The sequence below is a fragment of the Lepus europaeus genome, unplaced genomic scaffold, assembly GCF_033115175.1.
Source record: "Lepus europaeus isolate LE1 unplaced genomic scaffold, mLepTim1.pri SCAFFOLD_105, whole genome shotgun sequence".
In the NCBI taxonomy this organism is placed as follows: Eukaryota; Metazoa; Chordata; class Mammalia; order Lagomorpha; family Leporidae; genus Lepus; species Lepus europaeus.
In genome coordinates, this window is record NW_026909023.1 from 62,830 (window position 1) to 86,175 (window position 23,346).

General features: G+C 73.6%; 3 protein-coding genes across 5 annotated transcripts; 1 reads left to right on the top strand and 2 right to left on the bottom strand.

The window, feature by feature from the left end:
* Positions 1-444: 444 nt before the first annotated feature.
* ATP5F1D (ATP synthase F1 subunit delta) lies at positions 445-1,640 on the bottom strand. Its single transcript, XM_062184893.1, has 4 exons — positions 1,462-1,640; positions 1,211-1,364; positions 935-1,023; positions 445-843 (listed from the first exon to the last, which is right to left on the bottom strand). The coding sequence occupies exons 1-4, from the start codon at positions 1,600-1,602 to the stop codon at positions 721-723; spliced, it is 507 nt and encodes a 168-aa protein (XP_062040877.1). The 5' UTR covers positions 1,603-1,640; the 3' UTR covers positions 445-720.
* Positions 1,641-3,787: 2,147 nt separating this feature from the next.
* Positions 3,788-10,080, top strand: CBARP (CACN subunit beta associated regulatory protein). Its single transcript, XM_062184896.1, is given in 11 exon segments — positions 3,788-3,853; positions 5,212-5,334; positions 5,422-5,561; positions 5,666-5,730; positions 6,080-6,224; positions 6,390-6,561; positions 6,757-6,897; positions 7,047-7,251; positions 7,901-8,072; positions 8,648-8,906; positions 8,908-10,080. Coding segments are annotated over 10 exon segments (2,049 nt in total). The 5' UTR covers positions 3,788-3,853; positions 5,212-5,232; the 3' UTR covers positions 9,556-10,080.
* A 176-nt stretch (positions 10,081-10,256) lies between these two features.
* Positions 10,257-19,423, bottom strand: STK11 (serine/threonine kinase 11). Of its 3 annotated transcripts, none has more exons than XM_062184898.1 (10): positions 18,856-19,423; positions 15,049-15,132; positions 14,828-14,917; positions 14,603-14,735; positions 14,389-14,525; positions 14,113-14,240; positions 13,674-13,731; positions 12,920-13,113; positions 10,979-11,186; positions 10,257-10,671 (listed from the first exon to the last, which is right to left on the bottom strand). In XM_062184898.1, exons 1-10 carry the CDS (start codon positions 19,143-19,145, stop codon positions 10,272-10,274), a joined length of 1,722 nt encoding a protein of 573 aa, XP_062040882.1. In that variant the 5' UTR covers positions 19,146-19,423; the 3' UTR covers positions 10,257-10,271. The 3 variants fall into 3 exon arrangements, with proteins under 3 accessions (XP_062040882.1, XP_062040883.1, XP_062040884.1); XM_062184899.1 differs by having other exon boundaries at positions 10,589-10,671; positions 10,979-11,191; positions 18,856-19,411; XM_062184900.1 differs by lacking the exons at positions 10,257-10,671; positions 10,979-11,186 and adding an exon at positions 12,037-12,321 and having other exon boundaries at positions 18,856-19,412.
* Positions 19,424-23,346: the final 3,923 nt, after the last annotated feature.

Sequence of the window (23,346 nt, forward strand, 5' to 3'; positions counted from 1 at the left end):
GCCCCTGCCAGGCCTCAGCGTTGTCCTTGGTCTTATTTATAGCAGCCAGACCAGGATGGGGGACGGGAAGTGGGGGCGCCCTCCGAGCCGTGAGCGTCCCTGGGGAGTCACCTGCACGGGGCTGTGACACAGTCTGACCTCAGCGCTCCGCACACCCAGCCAGGCGCCCCCTTGTGGCCAGTCCCGGGGCTGCACCCAGGTGGGACCCGGCCGCAGCCTCCAGGTTCTGGCCCTGCATTTGCGGAGGGACCGGGGAGCCGGCCACCAGGGCTCGGGGCGGGGCTTCCGTGGGAGCGGGCGGGGCCTCGCCTGCAGGCCACACCGCCAGCCTGGGGCTGAGCAGGGGCAGAGGGCCCAGGAGTCTGTCCGTCTGGCGGCCACGCCCCCCCATCACCGCTCCCCCCAGGAGCCCCAAGACCCCACAGCACAGGGAGAGGACAGAGGTGTGGGGGCCACAGAGGGCGGGCGGCTGCGACGGCACCCGCAGACACGAGGCCGGCCGCCGGTGTTTAATGGAAGGCAGGGAGTGGGGGGAGGGAAGGCGGGCTGTGCAGCCGGTCAGCTTGGGGAGGGGGCTGCGAGGAGACCCCCACCAGGGGACAGACCCCCCGCCCTTCCAAGGTCTGGGGGAGCTTCCGGTCCCCCACGAGGTTCGAGACGCAGAGAGCCTCAGGCGCTGCGCCCGCTGGCCTCCGGCGACCGCAGCGCTCCGGGCCCCGCCTACTCCAGGGCCTTCACCAGAGCCTCGTTGGCCTCGATGCGGATCTGGACCTCGGCCCTGGCCGCCTCGTCCGCGGCCCCCGCCAGCTCCGACTGCGCCTTCTCCAGGTTCGCGCGGGCAGCCTGCGGGGGGAGTGGGGTGAGCGCCGGCTCCCCGGACCGCCCCCTCCCGCGGCCTGCTCCGGCCGGCCCCGGCGTCCCCGCGGACGCTCACCCCCACGTCTAGCATGTCCAGCGTCACGGCCTCTTCCGCCAGCAGCTGCACGGAGGAGTCGGCGTTCACCGTGATGGAGCCGCTGCTCACTGCGGGACACGGGGGAGGCCGGGCTGAGCCCAGGGCGGGACGGGCCCCGCGCGTCCGCGCCCTAGCCCCGCACGCGCGTGGACACTGCCCCGAGCTCCGGCCCCGCGCGCCCTCGCCCCGCAGCCGTCTCCGTGGGCCCTGCCCGCGCGTGGACACTGCCCCGAGCTCCGGCCCGCGCGCGCTCACCGAAGTACTTGGAAGTGGTGCCGTCCTCGGCGTGGACCACCACCAGCCCGGGCCGCAGCACCTGCACGGTGGGCACGTGCGCCGCGAGGATGCCGAAGGCGCCGGTCAGCGTGGGCACGTCCACCTGCCTCACGTTGGCGCCGTTGAAGAACACCTGGGGGGCGGACGGGGCGGACAGTGAGGCGGCCGCGGGGCGACGCCGGGCGGGGGCGGCGGGGCCGGGGCGGGGGCGGGGGGCTCGGCGTCCGGACCTGCGTCGGGGAGGCGAAGGTAAAGGACATCTGGCCGGGGCCGGCTGCGGGGGCCGCGGCAGCGGCGGCCTCGGCGTAGGCGCGGGCCTGGCGCACCAGGCGGCCCAGAGCCGGGCGGCGGAGCAGTGCGGCGGGCAGCATGGCGGCGGCGAACGAAGGCGGGCGGAGGGCGGCGGGCGGCGGGCGCTCAGCGGCTGCGGCGGACACCGGCGGCCTGGAGGGCGAGGAGGACGACGCGCAGGGGCGTCTGGGAGCAGGAGTTCCCGAGACGGCGCACGCGCGAACTACGACTCCCGACGGGTGGCGCGCGGTGTTGACGTCGTGTGCCGCGGAGCATGCTGGGGGTTGTAGTTTCCTCCCGGCCGCGGCGGCCGAAAAGCCCGAGGGCCAGGTGTGGGCGGTTAGACGGTCCTGCACGGGATGGGGACCCCGGGATTGTAGTTTCCCGACCTCTGCCCTTTCTGAAGCGGGCCAGTGATGCAAACGAGCAGTCCGCCTGGTGCATGAATCTATAGCTCCGAGAGACAAGCGCATAGATCCTTTAAAACAACGACCCGTGCGTGATTAGGAACAAGAGCTGGCGCCCCCCTCTGCTCTGAGTGGCGTCCGACATCGTGCAATGTTAGGAGGGGCCGAAGGCGAGCAGGGGAAGGGGGCGTCGTGGGCCGCGGGCGGCAGGTGCGTTCCAGGTGCTGCGGCCCACGGCGCCGGCAGGGGGCGCCCGCAGCCCGGAGATGCGCTCGCTGCGCCCCTGCCCCCGCTCGGCCGCCGCCCCCGCGCGCCGCTGACGCAGGAGCGCGTGCGCGGGCGGTGCGGGTCCCCGCTGACGTCAGCCGCGTCCCGCGCAGCCTCGCTCGCGGGCATGACGTCACCGGCCCGCCTCCGCGCTCGCGTAGCTCCGCAGCCCCGAGCCGGCCCCGGGGCTGGGGTACTCGGCGGGGTCCGCTATGGGGGCGGGGGCAGCTCCCCGCAGAGACGGCCTGGTCCGCGGCTCCGAGGCCTGCGCCCCGGCGAGGCAGGGAGGGTCGTGGTCACGCGTGGGCCGGCACCTGTAGGTTCACCTCGGACATGAACCCGAGCTTGCCGTGCACCTGCTGAGGCCCCCACAGCTCGGGCTGCGCCCTCCCACCTCCTTGACTTCGGGCAGCTAGAGGAGGCCCCGGGCCGGCCAAGAGGGGCACCCTCCTCGCCTCGCCGGGCCTTGTACGCCCTCCCCACCCCAGTGTTCTGGAGCCCGGGGCTCCCGCAGCCCGCAGCGTCCACTCTGAGGCCTCACGCACTGGGTGTTACCGCCGAAGTCCGACCCGGCCTGGGGCATCCACCACCCCTGGCCGGACGGACCCCAGGCTCCACCCGCGCCCCCGCTGGTGCAGTCTGCACACCCCTTCCTCCCTCCCCTAGGGGGTCCAGTCCACCTGACCGCTCAGACAAGCACTTATCGGTGCGCTCCCGGCCACGGACTGAGCCCACGGCCCAGCCACCGAGTGCCTGCCCTCGGGGCCCACAGCAGTGCGGGAAACACCCAGGAGGCGCGGTGGTGGACCGTGGGCCTGAGTCGGCCCCGCGAACAGCCGCGTGGGGAGGGGGCGCGCTGCGCACTGTCCGGCATGGACTGGCCCCGGCCGGCTGATAGCCTGTTGCAGGCCTCTGCAGCTCCGAGGCGGCAGGAGTGGGGTGGGGGCCGGTTGGTCTAGGAGGGAGAGGCGGGGTAGGCCGGAGCAAGGTTTGGGCAGGTGTGGTCGTGAGGCCAGGCCTGCGGAGACGCGAGTTCGAGCCCGGGCCTCTTGGGGTAGCTGTGTTTTTGGTGTGCTGTTGTGTGGCAGGGGCCAGAGAAGAAGCCGTCGGTCAAGGCGAGCTCAGGACAGATCCCGGGGGGAGAGCACAGGGGCCCCCGGGGCTGGGGAAAGTGGTGTCCTCCGAGGTCCCGTCGGTGCGCCCCTGGCCGACCCGGCCGGACGCCTAGGGACCCCGGGCTCGGGGCAGTCGTGCATCCCACAGCACCCCTGGGGACCCGAGGGCCCGCGTTAGGTGAGTCGTGTCTTGGGCACCGGGGGCGGAGACTCGGCCGCCGCGGGAGGGGGCGCCCGGGCGCACAGGCTCCGCCCCCCGCCCCCGCCGGAAGGGAAAGGGAGGCGGTGGCCGACGCGCAAGGAGCCAGACGCGGCGGCGGTCGCGGCGTGGGCGGCCAGCTTGGGACCGGGCGGCACCGGGCCCTCCGAGCGGGCCGGAGCGGGCGCGCCGCCAACGCGGTCACGTGCGCGGCCCCTCCCCGCGCGGCCTCCCCCGCGCGCCGCACTCTCCATTCATAAATTCTCCACCGGCTCCGCGGCACCGGAGCCAGCCGGGAGCGCCGCCCGCCGCCCGCCCATGGGCTGCACGCCCCGGCGCTGAGGTAGGCGCGGCGGGCCCGGGGCTGCACGGGGCGGGCGTGGGGGGGGGGGGTCCGCCCTGGATCGGGACCACCAGCCGGGCCTGCGGGGAAGGGACCCCGCCCGCATCCTGCGCCAGCCTCAGTTTCCCGCTGCGAGCTCGGGCGCGAGCGATGGCGTCGGGTTCCCCGCCACCCTCCCCCCAGCCCTGCTCGGGGCGCGGGGCCCCCATGGGCGCCCTGCACCCTCGGATCCCGTCGGCTCTCCCCAGGAGCGCGCTCAGCGGCTCCGGCCACCTTCCCCGCGCCTCTGCCCCACCCCCTCCAGCCTGAACTCCTTTCGCGACCTACATCTGCGCCCCCTCCCCCAATGCCGGGAATGCGGGCCGGCCTGTGTCCCGCGCCGAGGCGCGCGGGGCTGGCGACGCCGGCGCTTCTACCCTGGTCCCTGGGCAGAGCGCGCGTGCCAGGCCGGCTCGGGGCTGCGGATCATCCTCCCTGTGGCCTCGGCTTTTTCCTGATGGTCCATGGTCCTAACCCGCCTGGGCCGAGCTCCCAGGCAGCCCCTTCCCCGGGCACGCAGCCCACACCCTCCAACCCCAGCCTCAGTTTCCCCCTGGAGACTGCCAGGCGCGGAGGCCGCCCGGGGCGCGCACGGCCGGGCGGGCAGGCAGCGCGCAGCAGCCATCTTGCGGGCCGTGGCGCGCCCGCCCCTGCAGGAGGCCGCGGGCCCCGCGCCGCGCCCCCTCCCCCGCGCTCCCTGGCAACCCGCCCCCCCGCCGCGCCGCGCTCGGCTCGGTCGCCATGGGAACCGGATTCTTGGGGCCGGGAGCAGATGCGCCGCCTTCATCCTTACCCCTCCCACCGGCGGCGACGCGGCGCGGGGGGGGGGGTCCTTCATCCTGGGTTGTGCCTGGGAACGCTGCCCCCTCCCACTGGCTGGGGCCCCTGCCAGGGCGCACCTGGAATTGGCTGGGGTTGGTCCCACCTCCCCTGCTTCCGGCCACCCGCCACGGGGTGCACAGGGAACCAGGGGTCTTACCCGAGTGAGCCCCCCCCGCCTCAGTTTCCCCATTGCTCCCGGGTGATTTCGCTTTCTTGGGCAGGGCTCCCAGCCCTCCCTACCTTGCTGGGCCGGCTACACCGGCTGTGGAGGTGGTGTGACATACGCACTCTGCCCCCCCCCCCCGCCTGCTCCGCGCCTGCCCCCTGAGGGCTGCTCCCCAGAGCAAGGTGTGGGGGGTGCTGTGCCCTCACCCCCTGTCTCCGCCCTGCACCCCGCAAGGAGGGAAGAGGGGCGCTTGCTCCCAGGGCCTCCCCGCGGGGAGGAGCCAGCCGAGCCGCAGCTGAGCGGGCCCTGTCCGTCTTCCCCCCACCCCCAGGCCACTCCTCCTAGCCTCAACATGCAGCCCACAGCCACCATGGCCACGGCGGCCACCACCACCTCCGCCGCCGCCACGGTCGCCCTGACAGCGTCCTGGGACAACGCCACCAGCCGTCCCACAGTGCGTGACAGGGCAGGGGGACGGGTCGTCCCAGGGCGGGCAGGGCCGGGCCGGGCGGGCGCTGACGCCCACGCCGTGGCTCCGCAGGCCGAGCCGGACCCCATCCTGGACAACTCCGTGCTGCTGGTCGTGGTGATGTCGCTGTTTGTGGGCGGCACCCTGGTGGTGCTCTCCGGAGTGCTGCTGCTCTGTAAGCGCTGTTGGCAGGTGCACCAGCGTTTCAACAGGTGCGGCCCCAGGCGCCCCGGGGGGCGGCTCCCGCGCGGGGCGGGGTGGGGGGCCGCCTAGGGCTGCGGAGGTCCCACGCCCTCCTCTGCCGTCCCTTTCCCAGGGCTGTGGAGGAAGCCGAAAAGACCACCACCACCTACCTAGACAACGGCACCCACCCCGCCCAAGGTGAGGCGCCCGGCCCCGCCGCCGCCCGCCGGCCCCGCTGCCCGCCCGCCCCTCGGCCACTCGCCTGCCCCTCGGGCCGCCTGACCGGCTGTGTCTGTCTGTCTCCCCCACCAGACTGGGCGAAGCTCGATTCCGACTCATCTCTGTTTCCTTAACGCCCAGGCGTAGGTGCGCACAGGCGCGTGATGAGCGAGTGAGTGTGTGAGCGGATGAGCGAGTGCCCGCCGCCCCCGCCCGGCCCGCCCCGCGGTCATCCGCCCACACCCCCACCCGCCCCCGCCCGCCCAGCGGCCCGCCCAGGACGAGGCGCGGCCCACCCGGGGCCCACCCTCTCTCGGCTCTCCTCTAGACCCCGACCGCAGGGGGGAGGACCCCGAGGGCCAGGACGAGGAGACGGAGCACTTCCTGTCCACCAGCTCCACGGGCCGCAGGGTCTCCTTCAACGAGGCCGCCCTGTTTGAGCAGAGCCGGAAGACCCAGGACAAGGGCCGCCGGTGAGGGCCGCTGCCCCAGGTCACTGCCTGGGGGTGGCGGTGCTGTCACCGGGACGCTGGCTGGGGCCCCCCTCTGCCGCAGGCCCCGCTGGTGGGGGGCGGGGCGGGGTGGGGCCGGGGCCACACCCCCCGCGGCTGGGAGCTGACAGGTGCCCCCCCCCGCAGGTACACCCTGACAGAGGGGGACTTCCACCACCTCAAGAACGCACGCCTCACCCACCTGCACCTGCCGCCGCTCAAAATTGTCACCATTCACGAGTGCGACTCGGCCGAGGCCAGCGCGGCCGCCGCCCCCCACCCGGCCGCCTCCCCCAAGGCCAGCCTGGCCATATTCGAGGTATACTGGGGAGAGTGGCCGCTGGCCCGGGGGCGGGGGGCCCTGGGGTCTGTTGTCCACGCTGTGTCCCCCCTTACTCCCTGCCTGGGGCCGAGGGATCCTGGTGGGGGTGGGGGCGGGGTGGACGTCCCCCAGCAGCCTGTCTGCACCATTTGACCCGTCGCTGCTTCCTTCCACACCGGCTCTGTCCCACAGCCCCCAGGGAAGGCCCTCACTGGCCGCTCCCTGGGCCCCAGCTCGGCCCTGCCAGGTGACCCCTATAACCCTGCGGTGGGCACCTCGGACTTCACAGAGATCAGCCCCGCGGCGTCCAGCGATTCTGGGGAAGGCGCCTCGGTGAGGGACTCCTGGGGACGGGAGCGTGTGTCCCTCTGCCCCCTGCTCGGACCCTGCAGGCCGCACCGGGGCGAGGGGCAGCCCTGGGCCTCCCCGGAGCCGCGCAGTCAGCCGGGGGTGGGCACTGAGAGCCGTTCCTGTCCCCCCAGCTGGATGTGAGCGCCAGGAGCAGCAAGGCGGGCGGGCCCGGGGCCCCGGCAGGGCCCGGGGAGGCAGGCGCAGGTCCGGGCACCGTGCTGCACTTCTTCAGCCGTCTGCGCCGCCATGCCAGCCTGGACGGGGCCAGCCCCTACTTCAAGGTCAAGAAGTGGAAACTGGAGGCCAGCCAGCGGGCGTCCAGCCTGGACACGAGGGGTGAGCCCTGGCCCTGGGTGGGGAGCGAGGGTCTGGGGGCGGGGCGGCACCTGTCCTGAGCTGGCCAGGAGAGGGACCCAAGGCCTAGCCTCATCCAGGGCTCACTGTGCGGTCCAGAGAGGGCGGCCTCAGCGGCCAAGGCCGCCTGCCCGACTGGACTGACATCGGCAGGCGTGCGTCCGGGGCCGTGAGGCCGCCTCAGCCAGCAGGGGCCGCATGACCGGGTGGCTGTGGCCGTGTGCCCACAAAGCTTTATTTACAAGGGGCGGGCGGGATTCTGGGCTGCAGGCTGGGAGCTGGCGCTGGCACAGGCCTCTTCGGGGGCACGCTCTGCCCCCTGGAGGACAAGCTGGGTTCTGTGGCCAGGAGAGGCCAGCCTGCCTGGTGGCTTGGGCCCTGCTGGGGCCAGCCAAGATGGCCAGCGAGGCCGTCCTGTACCCTCCGGGGGTGGTAATGTCGAGATGGGGTCATGAGGGCTGTTGATGCAGCTGCTGGTCTTGCCCGCCACGTCCCCGGGAGTGCGGCAGGGGGAGACCACGGACAGGGTGTGCCGCCCCCTTCCCCCCCATCCAGGGCTCACCAGGGGGGCTGGGCTGAGTCCGCCTCCCCTGGGGGGTCCCCGGGGAGCTGACAGGCCCGCTCTGCACAGGTTCCCCCAAGCGGCACCACTTCCAGCGGCAGCGGGCGGCCAGCGAGAGCGTGGAGCCAGAGGGGGACGCCCCCCAGGCAGACCTCATCCAGTACATCGCGCCGGCTGGCGCCGCCCCCGCCTTCCCGCCCCCGCGACCCTTCCTGGCCAGCCCGCCCCCTGCTCTCGGCAGGTATTTTTCCGTAGACAGAGGTGCTAGGGGTGGACCCGTGGGCCCCTGCCCCGCGCCGTCCCCCCTAGGCGGCCCAGGGAGCGTGCTCCCGGCCCTCTGGACAGCTGCGCACCTGCGGCCGTGCTGAGGCCGACCTGCTGGGGCCGCTTCTCCAGCATGGACCGGAGGTGGGACGCGGGGAGACGCTGGGTAAGGGCAGGGGGGCGGGCCAGGGGCCGGGGTCACGGCCCAAGGTGGCCGCCACGGCTTTGTGCCCGCCGGGGATACCGCTGCTTCCTGGTGGGCCGCGTGCCCCCTCCCGCCTGCCCGCACCCCAGGGTTCCCCGGGCCCTTCGGAGACTCTAGTGCCGCCGGCACCGCCCCTCCCCACACCCCTCGTCCTCTGGGGCAGAACGTCGGGTCCTTACCAACCCTTGATGGAGGGGTGCGGGGACCCTATAAGGGACGGACTCAGCATGGCCCGGTCTGTCGCTGGCGGAGGCTAGGGCCGGAGTCGGGAGGTGGCCGCCTGCTCGAAGCGCAGGTGTGGGGCCGCTTGCGCAGGGGTGGGTGCTGATGGCGAGGCCTGGTTGCAGGCTAGAGGCCGAGGCGGGAGCAGCCAGCCCCGACACACCCCCGGAGCGTGGCGGCGGCGCCGCGGGGTCTGAGCAGCCGCCGGAGTCGGACACCGAGCAGGCCCAGAGCAGCTACCGCGACCTGTGGAGCCTGCGCGCCTCGCTCGAGCTGCACGCGGCCGCCTCGGACCACAGCAGCAGCGGCGGCAACGACCGCGACTCGGTGCGCAGCGGCGACAGCTCGGGCTCCGGCTCAGGCGGCGCGGCGCCCGCCTTCCCGCCACCCGCCCTCACCGCCCGCACCGCGGCCCAAGGACGGCGAGGCGCGCCGGCTGCTGCAGATGGACAGCGGCTATGCCAGCATCGAGGGCCGCGGCGCCGGCGACGACGCCGAGCCGCCCGCCGCGCCCCCCAGCCCGCGCGCCTGGCCCCGCCGCCCGCGCCGCGACTACAGCGTCGACGAGAAGACCGACGCGCTCTTCCACGCGTTCCTGCGCCACGACCCGCACTTCGACGACGCGCCCACGGCCGCGCGCCACCGCGCCCGCGTGCACGCGCGCAAGCAGTGGCAGCAGCGCGGCCGGCAGCACAGCGATCCCGGTGCGCGCGCCGCTGCAGCCCCCAGCGCACCCCGGCCTGCGCGCGCGCCCCTGCGCCGCGGCGACAGCGTCGACTGCCCGCCCGACGGCCGTCCGCTGGGCACGGGTGACGACCCCACCATCCCGGTCATCGAGGAGGAGCCCGGCGGCGGCGGCGGCGGCGGCGGCGGCGGCTCGGGGCTGTGCGTGGAGCCCTCGGGCGCCTTGCTGGACAAGCTGGCCGGCGGCCTGGATGAGAGACTCTTCCCGCCGCGTCTCGCCGAGCCCGTCGCCGCCAGCCCCGCCCTGGTCGCCGCCGCCCCCACATCTCCTGACCACAGTCCGGCGTAAGGCCACCTCCTGGCCGCTTGTCCCGGTGCGCACGCAGCGCGGCGCTGCAGGATCCCGGCCAGACTGCGGGGAGGGCAGATTCTCAGCCCCACACACCTTGTTGGCAACGTTGGGTCCCGGGCCCCAGACCGGTCTCTGGGCTGTGGCCACGGCCTGCGTGCCCCTGGCCCTGCCTTGGGCCCTTGGGGACCGTTCGCGCGCAAGCGCAGAGCCTCCCTGCAGTGCCGGCGGGGCCTGGACTGGGCTGGATGCCTGGTGCATGCGCGACCCGCAGGCCGCCGCCCTCCCCATGTGTGTCCGCGTCCCCACGCCGCCCTCCGCATGAACGGCGGCCCGCCCCTCGCCCGGGCAGCGACGTGAGCGAAGCCCGCCGGGCCACGGTCCTGTTCCCCGAGCTTTATTTATTGCCAAAAGATGGGGTGGCCCTCGCCGCCGCCCCCCCCCCCCCCCCCCCCGCTTCGCACCAGCCCCGTGCCGCCGTGCTGGATTGTCTGCGTCGTGTCTCTCCCGGTTGATAAAAATATTTACCGCAGGCCTCGCCTCCCGGCTGTCTCTGGGGCATATCTGGTGCGGTCTCCGGGCCTGTGAGGACCACTGCGGAGGGGGTGCAAGGCCCACGGTGCCCGCCTCTGACCCCGGCCCCTGCGTTCTGGGTTAGAATCCTGCACCCCACGACCCCCAAACACCCCTCAAACCACAGCTCAAATCCACCTGTTTTATTTTTTCTTAAAAAACAAAAAGAAAAGGAACCAACCAAACAAGGAAAACAAGGCAGCCGCGCGGCTCCCCTGGCGGCTCTGCATGCAAGGCTGAGCAGTCGGCCCGCGCCCGCCGGCCGTCGGGGGCCGCGGCGGGGCGGGCGCAGAGCCAGTAGTCTCAAGGTAAAGTGCTCGGCGGCCCGGGCCTCTCCCTTCTGCGCCTGGGGAAGGCTCAGGCAGGATTGCAAAGTCAGCACGTCGTGTCCACGGCCCTGCCGCTGTGCGCAGGCGGCCAGGGGAGGCCGGGCCGCGGGGCCGCCCAGGGGGCGCCCGCTGTCCTGAGGGCGGCGGCGCTGGGCCAGGAGCCGGCGGGAAGACTGAGGGAGTGCGCCCCCTGGCGGAGACTCCCGGAGGCAGGCTGCGAGAGGACGGGGCGGTCACGGCGGCCCGGGCAGCTCCGCCCGCCCCCGGAGCGGGTTTCGGTGGCCAAGATGGGTCAGCAATGCAGGGAGCGGGGCGGGGCAGCCAGGAAGACCACAGGCCGCGGGGGCCAGCCCACCCCCCAAACCGAGCTGCCCGGCTGCTCAGATGGCCACCCTGCCCCAGGCCCGGCCGTGACGCCCGATGGAGCCACGCTGGCGCTGCCCCGCCACGGGCACGGCCCTAACGTGGCCGATGGCGGTGTGCGGACAGCAGGGACCCCTGCGGACCGCGCCGCGCCCCACCTGCAGGCGGCGCTCACTGCTGCTTGCAGGCCGACAGCCGGCGGATCTTGCTGCTGGCGGAGCAGGCCTTGCGGGCTGGGTTGGGGGCGCCGGCCCGGCCCTCGGCCCTCACTTTGGTGCTCAGCTGCGCCGACTCCGTGCCGTTCATGCACACTGCCTTGGGCAGGCCCCGGCTCTGTCCGTTCTGGCCCACCTCCTCTTCGGGGATCTGTCCTGGGGGAAGCCGGCCAGTGTGGCCTCAGCCGAGGGCAGCACCCAGGCCGCCCCGCGCCCCCTGCTGGCAGCTCCTGGCAGAGCCCAGGCGGCGGGCAGACGCCCTCGCCCCTGCCTGCTGCCCACTCTGACCTTATGGGCAGGTGCAGAGCTGGCCAGGGGCGTATCAGCTGTCCACCCAAGGGTGTCTGCTGGGCCTGGACTGCCCTGCGCGCCCCTCCCCCCACCATGCCGGTGCTCACCTGTGGGACGGGAGGGGCCGGGTCGCCCAGGTGTGGAAGAGCCCAGCACCCTGCCCGCTCCCCAGCCCGGGGCCCCAAGGGCTCGTCGGCTGCCCACCCTGCCTCACTGGACAGCGCCCTCACCGTGGGGTGTGGGAGTGCGCAGAGGCGTCCCCAGAGCCCTCCCACCCGCCACCTGCCCCAGCCCCCCAGCCCCCTCCAACAGGGCGGGGGAGCCTGACTCAGTAGCCCGCAGGCAGGGCCCGGGGGACGGGCCTGGGTCAGGCAGGGACAGAGCCTGAGCACCCCAGGCCCAGGGCAGAGGGCCCGCTCTCACCCGCCAGGCCGGGGACCCTGCCCTGCCCAAGGCCCCAGTGGCAATGCCGGCCTCAGCTGGGGGGACTGTCCAGCCCTAAACTGCTCTCCTCCCTGGGGCCACGGCGGGCCAGGGTCCCACTGCCCCCGGCACACACCAGTCCTGGGGGGGCCTCTCTGGGTGCAGCTGTACCAGGGGCCGGGCACCCTCAGACCCCGCCCGTGTCGAGGAACACAGACCCCCTCAGGACCCGCCCACCCCAGCACCTGGGCTGGCTCCAGGGCTGCCCCCGCCCGCCCAGCTCAGCCTCCCAGGGGCCTGGGGGGAGGGGCCTCGCACTCTCGCTGAGGGAAGTGGACAGGAACCCTCGGGCCTGGGGGGGCGGCCGCAGCAAGCACGGGCGCCGGACACAGTGGGCGGAGCTTTATGGCTGGGGAGGGCGCCACGTTGGGCGGAGCTTTGTGGCTGGGGAGGGCGCCACAGTGGGCGGAGCCTTATGGCTGGGCTACGCTAGGGCCTCGCGCTGTCTCCAGAGAGGGCTGCACACTCGCTGCTCTGCTCCCTAAGCCCTGCCTCGGCGACCTCCTCGCCACCTGGGGAAGCAAGGGGGAGGGGTCAGGGGGCGCTGGACCCTCTGGCCGGCAGGTGGCGTCAGGGCTGTGGGAGGGGAGGACCCCTGGACCCTCTCGGCCAGGGGGGTGGGGTGGGGTGGGGCCAGGGCTGTGGGAGGGGAGGACCCCTGGACCCTCTCGGCCAGGGGGGTGGGGTGGGGTGGGGTCAGGGCTGTGGGAGGGGAGGATCACTGGACGCTCTCAGCCGGGGGTGGGGGTGGGGGAGGGAGGAGGGTGTCAGGGCTGCAGGGGGTGGCGTCAGGGCTGTGGGAAGGGAGGACCCCTGGACCCTCTCGGCCAGGGGGGTGGGGTGGGGTGGCGTCAGGGCTGTGGGAGGGGAGGACCCCTGGACCCTCTCAGCCAGGGGGGTGTCAGGGCTGAGGGAGGGTGCTGGGGAGAAGGGGACCCCCATCCCAAGTCTGTCTCCCATGGCAAGCAGCTCCCTGTCCCCAGGAGTCTCCCGCCTGCTCCCGATGAGCCTCGGGCCAGAGAGGCAAACGGGAGGTGCCGGGCTGGTGGCTGGGAGTGGCAGAGGGCGGGGCCGTGGTGGGGCAGAGCGGCCCGCAGCCCGCAGACTCACCGGGCACGGTGAATTCCTGAGTGTAGATGATGTCGTCCATGTCGAAGTGCTCGCCATCGGCGTCCTCGCCGGCGCCCCCGTGCAGGTCCTCCAGGTAGGGCACCACGGTCATGCTGCGCCACCGGTCCTTGGTGTCGGGGCTCGGTGGGATGGGCACCAGCGCCTCGGCCAGGGGGTGCTTCTTCCGGAACCAGCTGCAAAAGCCCGTCGGGGGGCGACCAGGGGCTCCTTGGCGCCGTGGACCCAGCGGCCCAGAGGGCGGCCAGGGCGGAGCAGGCCAGCGCCCCCAGGGAGCAGGTGCCCACTGGTCCCCGCTGCCTCCACCCACACTCGAGCCTCCCCCACTGAAGGTTTCCCTCTGGTCCACCGCAGCTCTGTCTTGGAGACGGCCGGGGGGGCCGGGGAGGTCCCCCACAGGGCCCCTTCCCTCCTCAAACACAGGCCCAGGGCTGGCACCGAGCCACGGCGTGCAACACCAGCACCCTGTATGGGCACTGGGATGGCCCTGCGCCTGCACCGGAGACCCACACAGGCCTGGCCTCCGCCTGGCCCAGCCCAGGCCACCGCAGCCGCTGGGGGCTGCACCAGCGCTCACATAAGTCAATCAACTGCTGAAAACAGGCCCAAGCTAGCTGCCCCCAACCCAGGGGCCCAGGAAGTGGGAGACAGCACCAGCCGGGTCCTCTCACCCCCACCTGAAGCTGGGCCCGGCTCACACCTCCCCCCCACGGCGAGCCCGCCTGCCACCACGCACCTGTGCTGCCGGATCTGCCGGATGGAGAACCTCTTGGCCGGCTCGTACTCCAGCATCCCTGCAGACAGCATGCGGCTCAGCGCTGGCCCGGGCGCCCCAACCCCCGGGGCACAGGAGAGAGCAGCAGCTACGCCAACAGCGTGGGGCGACCCCGCAGCCTCCGGGGATCCTGTAGCCCCCCTCTGCCCCCCACCTCCCAGCAGGTCCAAGAGCAGGGGGCCGCAGTCCCCGGGGATGGCGTAGTCCCCCCCTCGCCCACCACGGCCGCCGCCCACCTCTCAGCAGGTCCGAGAGCGGGGGGCCGCAGTCCCCGGGGATGGCGTAGTCCCCCCCTCGCCCACCACGGCCGCCGCCCACCTCTCAGCAGGTCCGAGAGCGGGGGGCCGCAGTCCCCGGGGATGGTGTAGTCCCCCCCTCGCCCACCACGGCCGCCGCCCACCTCTCAGCAGGTCCGAGAGCGGGGGGCCGCAGTCCCCGGGGATGGTGTAGTCCCCCTTGCCGATATTCTCGAAGAGCTTGTAGATGTTGTCCCCCTCGAACGGGTACAGCCCCGTGGTGATGTTGTAGCTGGCGCCCGGCACAGGAGAGACGCGGTGAGCTGTCCTGTCGGCCGCCGACCGGGGGCCCCCGACCACCCCTGGGCTTCCCTGGGTGGAGGGTTCTGGAAGTAGAGCCACGCCCTGGGGCCCACGGTGCCCGGGGCCGGTGCACTTACAGCGTCACCCCAGCCGACCAGATGTCCACCTTGAAGCCAGAGAAGGTGTCCAGGCCGTTGGCGATCTCGGGCGGCTGGAAGGCCGGGGAGCCCTGACTCGTCCGGCACGTGTCGTCCGCGGCAAACGGGGGCAGGGCCTGCGGTGGGGCACGTGGCCTTGAGGCGGCGCCGGCCCCGGGAGCGCCGAGCCCCAGCCCCGCGGCACGCTGCCTACCTCGGCGACTCCCAGGTCGGAGATCTTAAGGGTGCCGCTGGTGGTGAGCAGCAGGTTGCCGGGCTTGATGTCCTTGTGCACAATGCCCTGGCCGTGCAGGTACTCGAGGCCGTCGATGAGCTGGCAGAAGTACCTGGGGGGAGGGGGCGTCAGCACGGCCGAGCCCCGCTCCCCCGACCCCACGGGCCGGGGCAGACGGCCACCAAGGCGCGCCCGGGGACTCACCCGTGGGCCTGGCACATGGGGAAGCGCTTCTCGGGCACGCTGTCCAGCATCTCCTGCATCCCGCACACGCAGTACTCCATCACCATATACGTGGGCCGCTAAGGAAACTGCCCGCTGCCGCCGGGCGCCCTGCCCCGCCCCGGCCCCGCCCCCCGGCCCGCCCCGGCCCCCCCCACCAGGCCCCGCCCCGGCCCCCGCCCCCAGGCCCCGCCCCAGGATATATCTTCTGCTTCTCCTCGCTGCACAGCACGTCGACCAGCTGGATGACATTGCGGTGCCGCAGCCGGCGCAGCAGCTGGATCTCCCTGGCGGGGGCACGGGCAGCAGTCAGCCCGCCCCGTCCCCGCTCCAGGCCCCACAGGGGAGGCTGTCGCTTGCCGGCCACCTCAGCGGCTTCCAGGGCCAGGTGGACACACGGCCGGGACGCCTGCCGGGCGCCAGAGCACAAGGCTCCCCCTGCCCCGCCCTCGCCCCCAACGACCCCCTCCGCCGCCGTGAGCCGGACATGGCTGGCCAGGGAGCCGAGAGGCGCGCCAGGGCCTCTGCCCACTTTGGGGCACCCAGGCCGAAGCCCCACAGGCTACACGTGGACACCCGAGACCCAGCCGCTCCGGCCCGAGCGCGAGTGCACACGGCACGCTGCCTCCACGGCCCGGAAACCGCGCAGCCGCAAACACGCGAGGCCCCACGCGTCCAGAGGCAGGGAGGGGTGGGGCGGGGCGGGGGGTGGCATGTTCTGAATCCCACCTGGGACGCTGCCCAGTTCTGGGGACGCGTGTGTGCATCACATCCCACAAGGCTGTCTTCAGCCTCCTGAGGCCTCCTCTTCCAGGGCGGCTGCCCTGACTGCCAGGCCTGGGGGGGCCGGGGCCTCGGGCACACGGGGCCCCGCCCGCTGGCCGCTCCTGTCTGCTGTGTGGACGCCGCCGCTGCTGGCTCCAGCAGGGCCGTGTTATTTATAGAGCTGCCCCCGGCCTGCGTGCACAGCCTGGCGGGCACCCAGCGCAGCAAGGGCCAGGCCGGCCTCCGCGCCAGCTCCCACCCCGCCCCTGGAGGACGCGGCCCCCACGGCCTGGCCCCAGGCCCTTTCACCGAGAGCCTCGACAGGGCCAGCCCCAGCGCTGCAGGGAACGCGTCCCCCCACCCCCTCCAGGGCCCAGGGCCACGCAGAGCGTGAGGACCACACAACGGGGACCCTCGGGCCTCCTCCCAGACTGCCCGGCCCCACCCAGCTCCGCGGGCCCTCAGGGGCCCTGCCTGGAGCATCAGCCCGAGGCCCACACAGGGGCACAGACAAGCTGAGTGCCGCCCTCCCTCTCCTGGGGGAGGGGCCAAGGCAGAGGGGCGGCCCCGTGGGTAGGGCCCGGCCCGGAGGGGCGCCCCAGGCTACTGCTTAGCAGGCCTGCGGTACCAGGGAGGGCGCTGGCCCAGCAGAGGGGCTGCCAGCTGCCACCGAGCGCGGCACGGAGCCCCCAACCCCTGTGGCCCCCCAACTTCCAGTGTTCAGAAGCACCGCTGAGCTCAGCCAGCGCCCAGCACGCCTGGCGCCATCAGGAGGTGCCCCTGCGGAGGGTGGGGCAGGCTGGCACCCCCAAAAGACCCAGGCTGGCTCCAGAGCCCAAGCCCTTAGAGACCCCTGGGGCTGGCGACAGATGCGCCACCCGCAGAGCCGGGGCCTAGCTCGGCCCAGACACCCGAGCCGTCACAAGCCTCAGTCCGGGCCTCAGTGCCGTGTGGCTCCGTAGGTCCACCCTGGCTAAACGCAGCATTGACCCAGGACGGATCGGACCCCAGGCAGGGGCGGCGCCGTGGCACAGGTTACGCCGCAGGCCCGGTGCTGGGCCCCTGCACCCGCGGGAGACCCGGATGCAGCTCCTGGCTCCCGCCTGGCCCAGCGCTGGCCCTTGAGGGGGTCTGGAGCACCTACCAGCCAACGGAAAATCTCTGTACCTCTGCCTGACCAAAAAACAGTCAGAGAGGGAGACGGGAGCCACAGCAGGTCCCGACCCCACCAGCTCCACACACAGGGCCGCAAGGCGGACCCCCGAGACCCCGTGAGTCTCCGCGAGGGGGCAGGCGCGGGGGCGACACCACCCTGCAGGAAGGCCTTCTGGGCAGAGGAAGCCACCCCTCTCGGGTCTCAGCTTGGGGGCCACCCCAGCACCCGAGGCCTGAGCCGTCCAGTGCCCTGGCGGCAGGCAGCTGGCCACCCCGCTAGGGAATGGCCACAGGAGAACCCAGAGACAGGTGGGCGCGTGGCGGTGGCCAGGGGCTGGGAGGGGGCTGCCTGGGGAGGGGGCTGCCCGGCCCTGCCCTGAGCTCAGCACTTGCATGAGCTCACAAAACCCAGCCACCGGCGTGCACCCTCTGGTCGGCCGGAGGACACTCAGGAGCCTCAGGAGCCTCAGGAGCCCCGGGACGGGACAAGGCCGGGGGCGCACGGTGGGTGGGCACCGGCTGGGCCCCACGTAGCCCTCTCCCCTCACTAATACCCCAGCCTCTCACCACCCACATCCGAGGGTCTGCCAATTTGCCGGGAAGGTTCCGGCCTCCCCAGGCCAAGCAGCCACGTCACCAACGTGTTTCCCATCGGCCAGCAGGGATGAGGCGCCAAAACCAGCCCGGCTGAGCAGGACACCTGCCGCTGCTCCCCCAGGGCCCTCGGCGCACCAAGGACACAGCGGCCGGGAACCCAGGAGCCCCACAGCCACCAGGGGCTGTCCTGGGGACAGCACAGAGCAGGGCGAAGCTGGGGGCATGCCATCCCATGCCGTCCCACTTGGAGGCTGCCCCGGAAAAGCCAGGAGGGCAGGGACGGGACAGCGCGACAGGACGCGACGGCCCTCAGATGCCCAGCTGCAACTTCCGGTGCCTCCTGGCGGAGGGCAGACTCCCTTCCTGGGAGCCCTGTGCCCACCCCAACGGCCCCCTAGGAGCTCTGGGCACAGGCGCAGCCCGGGCACTCCACGCCGAGCCGCGGCCCAGTTCATCAAGCTGCCCACGCACAAAGGGCCTTTTTCCCGAGGCCAGCTGGCAGGGGGGCCGGCCGGGAGCCCGGCGGACTCGTGGGGGCAGCCCTCGCCGCCCAGGGCCTGGGCACAAGCCGGTCCTGTTCCCAGCTCGTCAGGAAGCGCTCCAGAAGCCGGCCCGGGGCGGCGGGAGCCCCCCAGGGAGCTGCTGCTGGACGCTGGACCCAGGCCTGCCCCTGCCAGGCCCCGGCCCCCCAGCCTGGCTCCCGCGGACCTGCGCTGGGCGGCCTCCCTATCGGCAGACGGGGGGCGTCCAGCCTGGCGGTCAGGACACCTGTGCTCCACACAGGGGCCGGGCTCCCCTCCAGCTTCCTGCCAGCGTCCCCATGGCAGACGCCGACGCGGGGCACGGAGGGGCACGGAGCTCCCTCTGCCTCCCCAGCCTCACGCCGGGCGTCTGCAGGTCTTGTCACTCACCGCACGGCCCACAGCACCCTCTCCCCCGTGCACCCAGCCCGCTCCGCCACGCGCGACCCGACCCCTGCTCGGCCCAGGCACCGGGGAGGGCCAGGCCTCGGGTATTTCCAACTGGAAGCCGGTTCGGCGCTCCTCGCCCAAGGGGCAGAAGTGGGTCCCAGGCCCCTCAGCCTGCGCCCACCCGGGGAGCGGGCACCGCGGGACGGGGCGGCACAGAAATCCCAGCAGGGCCTGTGAGCCCGCGGCCAGGAGTGAGCGCTTCCCGGGGCTGCCCAGGACGGAGCCCGGGGCCCTCACGGAGCCAGCAGACCATTACACCAGCCTGCTCCCGGGGGAAGCCCGGGGCTGGGAGGACGACTCCGGGCCGGGCACCTGCTGTCCCCGCGGACCTCAGCCGTGCCCGCTGCCCACGGGGACCCCAGGGCGGCCGCACGGCTGCTGTCCAAGGTCACGGCCACCCGCAGCCCCTCGGCCGGCCCACAGATAAGGGCTTTTCCTGGAAGCCGGCGAGCAGGCCAGGGCGCGCGGGGCAGGCGATAAGGGGGCCCGCCCGCCCCGGCGGCGGGGGCGGGGGGCACTCACTTCCGCACGTTGGCCTCGCCGTTGGGGATCCGCCGCAGCTTCTTCTTCTTGAGGATCTTGACGGCGCGGCGGCACAGCGTCTCGGAGTCCAGCACCTCCTTCACCTTGCCGTACGAGCCCTCGCCCAGCAGGTCCCCCATCAGGTACTTCCCGATGAGCTTGGCCCGCTTGCGCCGCGGCTGGTAGATGACCTCGGTGGAGTCGATGCGGTGGATGAAGGTGTCCATGCCCACGGCCATCAGCTCGTCCTCGGGGAACAGGCCCAGCGGCGGCGGCTCGGCCACATCCATGCTGCGCCCGGCGCCCCGGCGCCCGGGCGCCCCGCTAGCCCCGCCGCCCCGCCGCCGCCCCGGCTTCAAAAACACGAACAGGAAAAAGACAAAAAGGAAAAAGGCCACGCAGACCTCGGCCACGAACAGCCTCCTCCCGACACACACGAGCGTCCCGCCCGGCAGTCCGCGCTGCGAGCCCCCTCCCCGGGAGGAGGGGGTCTCAGGGCCTGGGGGCGGCCCGGGCCGGCTCAGCTCGTCCGCGGGCGCCCTGGGCAGGCCGGCGGGGCCCGCGGCGCCCGCTCATCCTCCGGGGGGCTCAGGCGCGCGGACCAGCGCTCCGGCGGCCGCGACCCGGCTCCCCGGGGCCGTCCATGCCCGCGGGCGGCCGCCGACGGGGGTCGCCGCCCCGGGACCCCCCCCCCACGCCCGGGGACACCAAACTTTGCTGGGAGCTCCTCGCGCGCCGCGCCGCGGTCCCGCCGCCCAAGCCGAGCGCTCGGAGGCCGCGGTCCGCCCGGCCCGGCCCGCGCCTGGGGCTGGGGGCTTCGCCGGCTCGGTCAGGCCGCCCCCCACCCCCACCCCCCAGCCGAACCGCGACCTCCGGCCCGACGCCCCGAGCGCACCAACGGCGGCCCGGGCTCGCTCCCGCTCCCGAGCGCCTTCAGCGGCCGGCCCCGACGCGCGGCGGACGCGCCGCGGGCTCCGGGCGGCCCAGGCCGCGGGCTCCGGGCCGGGGAGTGCCCGAGGCTGCCGAAGTCCGGCCGGTGCGTCCCCCTCGCCGCGGCCGCCGCGCGCGTGCAGGAGGCGGAGCGGCGAGGGGGGCCCAGCCCATCCAAGGCCGCCCGCGCTGCCGCCGGCGCCGCCCTCCGCCGCCCCGCGACTCACTCGCGGGCGCCCCGGGCCGCCTCCCCCTTCCGCGCCCGACACGCCGCCGCCATCTTGTTTACCTCCCTCCCCCTCCCTGCGCCGCCGCCGCCGCCGCACGCCCGGCCGCAGGACACGCCCCCTCGCGGCGCCGACGTGCCCGCCCGTTGGTGGAGCCGGAAGGCCCCGCCTCGCGACACGCTCGGCCGCCGCCGCCGATTGGGCCGTTTGGACCCGGCCGGGCGGTCGCGCGGGGATTGGTCCGCACTCGGCCCCGCCTCGAGGGGTGGGGGCGCCTCGTTCATTGGCCTGCGGGGGCGCCCGTCACGCCGACGGGGCGGGAAGCGGGCGTGGGGACGCGAGGCCGCGGCGGTGACCTCGGAGGGGTTGGGGCCCCGGGCTGGGGGTCGCGGGTCCCAACGGCTGCCCCGGAACGGCCGCGGGCTCCCCCGGTCGTGGGCCGGCACCGCGGCTCGGGGCTCCAGAGGTCGGGGGAAGCCGGCGGGGGCCGCTTCCTGCTTCCCTCGTTGGGCCGAGGTCAGGGGTCACAAAGTGACCTAAAGTGACCAGCTCGGGGCGGAAATCCCTGAGGCGCCGCCGGGGCCGGGGCCGGGGCCGCGGGCGGGGCGGAAGCGGAGGGGAGACGCCCGGGACGCGCAGGTGTTCCTGTCGGCCCCGGGCGCCCGCGGGGCCGAGGCCCCACTCACGACAGAACCGCGCGTGCGCCTCACGCCGTTCTCGCCCCTAATTCCACTTTAAATAAAGGTTTATCGCCGTGGCGTGGGGGTGAGACCACGGCCTGCAGGGCTCGCACCCCTCACGGCCGCCGGTTCGAGTCCCGGCCGCCCCACTTCCGGTCAGCGGTGACAGGTGCTTGGGCCCCGCACCACGCGGGAGACCCGGGCGGGGGGCTCGTGGACCTCCTGCCTCGCCCAGACATTGGGGGATCGAACCAGCAGATGGAAGACCCCTTCTCTCTATGCCTTTCAAATAAATACCTTAAAATAAAGAAACGCGTATTTAGTTGAAAACGGGGGTGCCGTCCGTTGCTGGCTCAAGGACCTGGGCCATCGTCCGCTGCTCTCCCAGGCCACAGCAGGGAGCTGGACCGGAAGTGGAGCAGCCGGGACTCGAACCAGCGCTCACATGGGATGCCGGCACTGCGGGCCGGGGCTTTACCCGCTGCGCCTCGGCGCCGGCCCCTGAATTAAGGCAGAGAGGGGTCTCCGGGGTCACTGGGGAGGGCCCAGCCCTGCAGTGGCCGCCCACCGGGGACCCAAGCCACATCTCTGTCAGGGCCGCGATGGGGCACACGCCCCCACCCCACGTGGGAGACCCGGGGCAGCTCCAGGCTCCTGGCTCCGGCCGTGCTGGGCGTCTGGGGGTGACCCAGCCGGTGCACGAAGTCCCTCTGTGTGACTGCCTTTCGCTCCCCCTGCCCGCCAGGACAACCCCAAACCGCGGCCCGAGGCTCGCAGCCTCCCGAGCCCCGGCTCAGCGCCCCCCGCGGGGGAGTGGGGCCCCGTCTCCACCGCCCACCAGCTGGGCCCTTGAGGGTCCGGGCGCGGACCCCCGTGCGGCGAGGATGCGGCAGCCGCGGGCCGGCGTCCGCTAGGGGGCGGGCGCGGACCGCGGCGGGGCTCCCGGGAGCGCGCCCGGGCCGGCGCGGGGGGCTGCGGCGCGGCAGACCCAGGCGAGCGCTCGTCCCCAGCTGTCACCCTCCGCCCGCGCTTGCCCAAGGTCACCGTCCTGCGCTTGCCCGGGCGCAGTGGACTTGGGGGCCGGACTGTTCTCCGGGGAGGGGCGTTCGGGTGCCCGGGGCGCACGGGGAATCGCCCAGTGATGGGCCTGGGAGACCCCTGCCGCGGCCATCGTGAGGTCTCTGAACCAGAGCGACAGAGACTGGGGGAAGGGGGAGAGAGAGAGAGAGAGAGAGGTCTTCCATCTGCTGGTTCGCTTCCCGGATGCCCACAAGGGCCGGCGCTGGGCCCTGCTGGAGCCAGGAGCGCAGTCCAGGTGTCCACGTGGGTGGCGGGGCCCGCGCGCCCGGGCCTCCCAGGAGCTGCAAGGCTGGAGCGGAGCTGGCACTGGAACCCAAGACCTTAGGGCGGGGCTAGGGGCGTCCCTGGGGGTCTGGACCCCTTCGCCCCTGTCCGCCCGCCCCTCTCCTTGGAGCCCGGGAGCCTCCGGTTCCCCTGAGCGCTGGGCAACGACTGTGTCCCAGCAGTGCCCCCATGCAGGGCGCGCGGGTCAGGGAAGCCAGCCCGCAGGGGTCCTCTGGCCCTGGCCGCCGCCCATGCCACTGAGGCCTGGTGGGGACCCCCACGGCCCACCCAGGGCGCCCGGCCCCCCAGGAGCTGGGGCCCGGCGTCCCGCGGGGAGCGAGCGCGCCGCAGCCGCGGGAGAAGGCAGATGGCAGACGTGTGCGTGCCCGGGCAGCCCGCGGGCGACAGGAGGCCCGCGCCCCAGCCCAGCACCCGCGGGCACTCACGGAGCACCGACACCTGCGGGCGCCGCCCCAGCCCAGCCCCGCCCAGCCCGGTGCACTCTGGGACCAGCGGCCTGCCCCTTCCAATCACACCTCGGTCCTCAGGGCTCGCACCCAATTAGCTGGCTCCATACAGTCATGTGGTCCCAGCCTGGCCAGTCAGGGGCCTCCCGTTGCAAGGCCATGGCGATTGGCTCCAGGAGGGCATGTGACCCCAGGCCCATTGTGATTGGCTCAAGGGGGCCATGTGACCCAGAAGGGGCCAATAAGAGCCCTCCCTGAGACTTGTGCCTTCTGCCCTGGGCTGTGCATGGCTGTTAAGGTTTGACACGGAGGCTGGGGGTTGGCGGCCGCGTCACCCTCCGTTTCCCAAGGGGGAGCCTGGTGAAGAAGAACACGTAGAGGGAGGACGGCAGAGCTGAGATCCAGGGACGTGGTCGTGGCGCTGAGACAGCGTGGCCGCAGGGTGACGGCCACCATGGAGGGAGTCGCAGGTGTGCTGAGTACCGAGTACCGAGTACTGAGCACTGAGCAGAGACCCGGCCTTGGATCTAGCGCCCGCTGTCTCAGTTCCGGGGGCGAGGCCTTCCCGCTGCTTGTGACCGCCCGCGGGGGCTGGTGCTCTCTCCCCAGAGGCCCGCACCAGCGTGTGGCCAGGCCAGGGACGTGGGGGGTGATGCCCACGTCCCCCACACGGGCGCTGGCCTGACCCGCCCCGCCGCGTCTGCAGATGGTCTGGCTGTGACAGCCTTGCTCCAGCTCCTCTATCCTGGGAGGGAGCGCACACAGCCCCCGGCACTCAGCGTGTCCACCGCGGTGCACCCCCATCGGGTGAGCAGTGCCCCCGGGCCCTGGTGGCCACGCGTC